The sequence below is a fragment of the Numenius arquata genome, chromosome 11, assembly GCF_964106895.1.
Source record: "Numenius arquata chromosome 11, bNumArq3.hap1.1, whole genome shotgun sequence".
Lineage (NCBI taxonomy): Eukaryota > Metazoa > Chordata > Aves > Charadriiformes > Scolopacidae > Numenius > Numenius arquata.
Window position 1 is genome coordinate 21,494,834 of NC_133586.1, and position 6,002 is coordinate 21,500,835.

Consider the following 6,002-nt stretch of genomic DNA (forward strand, 5'->3'; position numbering starts at 1 on the left):
TCTAGGTTTGCCCGACCTCCTTTCCCCCCCCGCCCTTAATCGGCCACGTCGAGGATTAGGACCTAATGAAGAGCTGGTTGATGGTGGGGTGCAATTTCCATGGTGTGGGACCAGGCTGGGAAGCCCCCAGACCCCTCTCTTTTCTATTTATTTCTGGTTTTGTCCCACCCCCCCGCTCCTCCCTGGCAGGCTGGGAGAGCTGCTTCATTTACCTCTCTCCTGCTGCTTGCCGTTAATTGCTGCCGGGTTTCCTCCTCCCAAAGCTTGGGCTGAACCAAAGATTGAGGCTCTGATGGAGGAGATGGGGGGGGAGGAACCCCTTGGGGCAGGCTCTGACCTTTCACCACCTGAATTTGTTATATCCACCAGCAGCTCGGGCTGGGTCCTCCCCACTTTCCGCCTCTCGAGGGGGACCCGTTAAGTTGGGGCTTTGGAGCTAATGGCTTCTTCCAGGTCTCCCCAAAACTGCTCCTCCCTCCCCATGTGGATTTGGGGACTCTACCTGCTGTGAACCTCAAAAGCTGCCTTAAACCATGGTCCTGCTCTACTTCACAGAAGACAATCAGCTTCTAAGAAACCTTATTTAAATATTTCACATTTAGAGAACTGAGCTGGGCTGGGTTGTTTTTTTCTTTTGTATTTTCCTTGTGCTCAATGAACTGTATCTCGTTGCTGGGGGGGGTGGTGGTGGTGCTGTGGCTGGGAAGGGGGGGGGGGGGGGGCGCTGAGCCCCGTTCTCCCCCTCCCCCCCACCTCCCGCAACAGCAGCCCCACTTGGGAGGGCTCCTTCCCTGCCCCTGCCCCATTTTTTGGAGCGATCCGCTCTCCCTCCTCACGTTTTACCCCCAAAGTCCTTTTTTTTTCCCTGGCGGAGCTGCCATGTCGCCCAGGCTGATGCTGCCGGGGGGGAAGGGAGGGGAAGGGGGGGGACACACAATGCCAGAGCTGCCCCCAGCATTTTTCTCCAGCCCCCGAGCCTTGCCAACAACCACGGCTTCTCCCACAGCTTCTCCCTGTCCTCCTGCTCCCCCACCACCACGCTGCCCTGGCACCGAGGACAAAGCCACCACTTTATTCACAGCACCGGGGGCTCTCCAGCTTCGTCACACACACACACCCCTCTTTTTTTACAAACTGGGGAAGGGGCGACACGGCTCAGAGATTGGCTGGGCTGGGGAAGAGCCCAGCGGGCACCCAGGAGCAGCCGAAAAAAATCTCAGCATCAGGTTCTCGGGGGGGCTCTGAAAAGGTGGGCAAAGATGTTTGAGCCCGGGGGGTGCAGACGTCAGGCCTCCCTGCTGCTTTTCGGTGAGAAGCAAAAGGTGGGGACCCCCCCCAAAATTAAGGGAGCCGCCCTCTGGCGTTAGCAGCACCCGAAGGGGATGATGCTCTGTGGCTAACGAGCGGCGAGGGGAGACGCTCGTCCTCTGCGCCACCCCCCAAGGAGTCGATTCGTGGTTTTGGGGGGGGGTTAATAGATGATGGAGGGGAAACTTCCAAGCGAGGTGGCTTTGCCCAGGCTGGTTTCTATCTACTCAAAGGTGGAGTGATGGGTGAGGACGGGGGGTGGAAGCGTCCCGGGTGCCGCTCAGAGGAGGCAGCAGGCTCGGAAGAGCAGCATCCCGTCGGGCGAGGAGAGGTGGAGGGAGATGCTCTCGTTGGCCGAGATGAAGAGGACGGAGCCACGGCGCAGAGTCATTTCAGAGGCCGCCGCTGTGGAGGTGCCCACGGCTGTCCCTTGGATCACCAGCAAGATGCTGGCAGAGTCCACGGCGGAGACGAGGTACAGCTTGATGGAGGAAGGGATCTGCAGTGGAAAGGGTCACCACGGCCTGAGTCTCCCCCAGGCTCTTCTTCCCTGGGAGGGGGTCACCCCCGTTCCCACCCTGCTCCCTGTCCCCGGGCCACCCCTGTACCTGCAGCAGCCCAAAACTCAAGGACCTCAGCTTAGCTGAGGACACCCAAGGCTTCCTCCTGGTCCTCCCTCTGCCCAGAGTTGCTGGAGAAGGTGAGCGAGCTTCAGGTGGGGGGAATGGAGGAGGGAGAGGAGCATGCAGCGCGGTCCAGGGGTGCCACAAGCACCCCCAAAGCATCCCCCACATCCCCAAGCGCTCCCAAACATCCCCCGCATCCCTAAACACTCCCAAGCACCCCCAAACATCCCCCTCATCCCCAAGCATCCCCAAACATTCCCAAGGACCCCCAGCACCCCTAAACACTCCCAAGCATCCCCCAGCACCCCCAAACATCCCCCTTATCCTCAAGCATCCCCAGCATCCCTAAACACTCCCGAGTACCCCCAGCTTCCCCAAGCGTCTCCAAACATTCCTAACATCTCCAAGCATCCCCCAGCATCTGCAGGCACCCCCGGGCACCCCCAAAATCCCCTTCATCCCCAAGCACCCCCAAACATTCCCAAGGACCCCCAGCATCCCTAAACACTCCCAAGCATCCCCAGTATCCCCCAGCACCCCCAAACATCCCCCTCATCCCCAAGCATCCCCAAACATTCCCAAGGACCCCCAGCATCCCTAAACACTCCCAAGCATCCCCCAGCACCCCCAAACATCCCCCTCATCCTCAAGCATCCCCAGCATCTCCAGGCACCCCCAAACATCCCCCTCATCCTCAAGCATCTCAAAGCATCCTTAAGCGTCCCCCGACATCCCCAAAGCATCCCCAGCACCCCCAGCATCCCTCCATCCTTGCTGGACTACTAGCCCCAAGGGCAAACAGACCCATGCCAAGCCGACACCCAGATGTCCTACCAAGAGCACAGCCCAGATGGCGGGGAAAGCTGGTGTTGTGTGTCCCCCCTCCCTCCCCAGCATGTCCCCAAAGTGTCACCGCTCACCTCTATCTTCATGATGGCGAAGTCTGGCACGGGGGGGTCGTAGAGGTAGACGCTGGGGTCGAGCTGGCTCTGGGTGGCCGGGAAGATCTTGGAGCTGCTGGGCGCCGGCGTGTAGTTGAGCATCTCGCACAAAGTGAGGACGTCGATGAATTTGGGGGTGAGCCCGGCCCGCACCGTGTTGTCCGAGCACGCCATGCACTCCACGCAGTCTGCGGGGACAGGGCAGCGCACTCAGCCCTCCGGGGGCGGGGGGGGGTCCAACCTCGTGCAGGGGCACAGTGGCCGCCCTGGGGATGTGGTCCCTGAGGGGTGGTGGGCGAGGAAAGCCCCGCCGTGATGCTCACCTCCCTGCAGGTAGGCATGGGGCTCGTTGGCTCCCAGGAACATGGCCTCCCCTGGCTCCAGCCTCACCAGGTTGAGGAAATAAATGGTGAAGCAGCCGATGTCCCCCGGGTACTGGGAGTGCAGGCGCAGCAGCAGGTCCCCGTTGCTCCCAGACGTGTCCTTCCCTTCCGCCGCTGCATGGGCACAGACCAGGAGCGGAGTGGGAGCTGGGCAGGGGGTGGGGGGGGAGGAGACCCCATCCCTTTCCCTAAACACAGCCCCCACCCCCACAAAAAACCCATTCCGGGGGGGGGGGGGGGGGAGGGCGCGGTGTGCGGAGAGGACCCACCTTCCTGGGAGATGCGCTTCACCAGCATGTTGAGCTGGTCGACGAAGAACTTCTTCTCGCTCTTCATCAGGCGGGTGAAGCAGACGCGGAGGGCGGCCGAGACCCCCCGGGGGTCGTCGCTCCCGCTGCGCTCCAGCTGCTCCGCCGCCACCTCCCCGATCAGCGCCCGCAGCTCGGGGACGGCTAGCGGGGTGGCCACCACAAGCCGTTATCCCCGGTGGCCACCCCATCCCCGCCATCCCCAACCCTGATCCCACCACAGTGTTGGGGAGGGGGGAAGGTGGCCTCGGGGTCCGCCCTCCCCCCCTCCCACCCCACCTCGCCATCCTTACTCTGGAGGAAGGAGACGATCTCCTCCACCGGCCGAAAGCCGCACAAGCCCTCGAAGGGGGTTAGAGCGATGGCCATTTCGGGCTTGTGGTTGGCGTCGGGGTAATGCTGGGGGAACTGGGCATGCAGCTTCGCCGCCAGCTCCTGGAAAAAAGGGGGGGGTGGGGGGGGTGAGGCCCCCGGGGTCTGGCCGGGGCTGTCCCCCCTTCTCCTTGGGGTTCTCCTGACCTTGTTGGGGTGCGCCTGGATGGAAAGGGCGGTGTTGACGGAGAGCACCTTGAAGAGGAAGGGCAGGTGGCCCTGGAAGGCATCCTTCACCTTCGCCCCCAGGCAGGCGGGGTTGTCAGCGATCCACTGGCCCAGGGTCTTTTGGGGGATGCGGTTGTCCCGGATGACGGCATCGCCCCGGGGGTGGGCGCCCATCCAGAGCTGCGAGAGAAGGAGGGAAGGACGGAGGGATGGAGGGACCCCCCTCAAGCCACCTGGGATGACTTGGGCTTTTCTCCAGGCTGCTTGGCCCTGGAGGCGATGGAGGCGGCCCAGGCAGCTCCCTCGGGGGCTGAGTCACGCCGGGCTTCTCCTCTCCTCCTCCCGGGCAACCCCGCAGCTCCCGGGGGGGGGCTACAGGGGACTGGAGAGGGGCAGGGAAACAGCATCCTGGGATACGGGATGGGGAGAGCCGCAGCCAGATGGGACGGGCGAAGGAATGGGATGGAGGTGAGGACGGGACGGACGCAGGGATGGGACTAATGTAGGGATGCCATGGAGGCAGCGATGGGACGGATGCAGGGATGGACACATGGAATGGGATGGACACAGGGATGGGATAGACGCAGGGATGGGATAGACGCAGGGATGGGACGGACACACGGACAGGACAGGGATGGGATGAATGCATGGAATGGGACAGACACATGGAATGGGATGGCCGACACGGCCAGGACGGGCACAGGGATGGGACGGACACATGGAATGGGACAAACACATGGAATGGGATGGGCACAGGGATGGGATGGGCACATGGAATGGGACGGGCACAGGGATGGGACGGGCACATGGAATGGGACAGACACATGGAATGGCATGGACAGAGGGATGGGGTGGACAGAGGGATGGGATGGACACGCAGGATGGGACGGAGGCGCGGCCGGGCACTCACCTCCGCGTAGGGCTGGTCGGGCTGGATCTGGACCAGGGGGTCGCTGGTGGCCAGCAGCTTGGCCACCTCACTCTCCAGCCCCACCTTGCCCCAGGAGTAGTTCTGCACGGCGCAGGAGAGGGGGAACACTGCGGGAGGGGGGGGGAAGCCGGACATTAGCGGGGGGGGGGACATAAATAACCCTCTGCCCGCCCCCCCAAACCCCACTCCGGGCGGGGGGGTGGGGGGGTGGGGCGGGACACTTGCTATAGGGGACTTGGGGGGCTGCGGGAGGGGGTCGCGGTGGTCCTGCCCCACCGCCCCGGGACGGGAGGGGTTCTCCCCCGCTATAGGCCTAGCACTCCCCCCTCCAACGGGTCCCCATCCCAGGGGGCTGCCCGCCCCCCCCCCGGGGCCCGGCTCACCGCGAATCTCCGCCATGGCAGGGCAGGGCAGGCCGGGAGCGGTAGTCCCGGCGGCGGTGGCACCGGCACCGCCTCCCCCGGCCGGGCTGGGCGGGGCGGGGCCCTACGCGCACCCTATAGGGGCCATAGGGGAGGGCAGGAGGGGGCTGCTCGGCTGCCGGCGCCTGCCGCTGCCTCTGCGGGGGTGTGTGTGGGGGGCAACCTGTAGGGGATAGTCTAGAGGGGACAGCCTATAGGTGATATTCTATAGGGGACAGTCCGTAGGTGATGTTCTGTAGGGTCTAACCTATAGAAGACAGTCTACAGGGGGTGTTCTATAGGGGATGGTCCATAGGGGGTTCTATAGGGGACAGGCTACGGGCCCTATAGGACACCCCCTGCAGAGCCCGTACCCTCCCATAGGACCCTCTATAGGTGACCCCCCTAGCGCGCGCGCGCCCCCGTCTATAGGGTTAAACGCCGCTTCCCCCCCCCCCGCCCCCGCGCGCGCGCTATAGGCGGTGGCCCCCGTTGTGACGTCACGAGGCCCCGCCCCCGCCACTAAAGCGCCTGCGCGGTGGGCGGGGGAAGGCGGGCCGGGTC

General features: G+C 63.9%; 1 protein-coding gene across 2 annotated transcripts; it reads right to left on the reverse strand.

The window, feature by feature from the left end:
- Window positions 1-1,051: 1,051 nt before the first annotated feature.
- Window positions 1,052-5,438, reverse strand: MPI (mannose phosphate isomerase). 2 transcript variants are annotated; one of them, XM_074156404.1, is made up of 8 exons: window positions 5,421-5,438; window positions 5,017-5,144; window positions 4,086-4,286; window positions 3,860-4,001; window positions 3,528-3,710; window positions 3,199-3,372; window positions 2,855-3,063; window positions 1,052-1,807 (listed from the first exon to the last, which is right to left on the reverse strand). In XM_074156404.1, the coding sequence occupies exons 1-8, from the start codon at window positions 5,434-5,436 to the stop codon at window positions 1,589-1,591; spliced, it is 1,272 nt and encodes a 423-aa protein (XP_074012505.1). In that variant the 5' UTR covers window positions 5,437-5,438; the 3' UTR covers window positions 1,052-1,588. The 2 variants fall into 2 exon arrangements, with proteins under 2 accessions (XP_074012505.1, XP_074012506.1); XM_074156405.1 differs by lacking the exons at window positions 3,528-3,710; window positions 5,421-5,438 and having other exon boundaries at window positions 5,017-5,139.
- Between the last annotated feature and the right edge of the window lie 564 nt (window positions 5,439-6,002).

Bases quoted from the DNA above. Each gene is read 5' to 3' on its own strand.
- MPI (XM_074156404.1), bottom strand. The intron at 3,711-3,859 runs GTAAGGATGGCG...CCACCCCGCTAG, and splicing joins GATCGTCTCCTTCCTCCAGA to CCGTCCCCGAGCTGCGGGCG. The intron at 1,808-2,854 runs GTGAGCGGTGAC...TTTCCACTGCAG, and splicing joins TCGCCATCATGAAGATAGAG to ATCCCTTCCTCCATCAAGCT.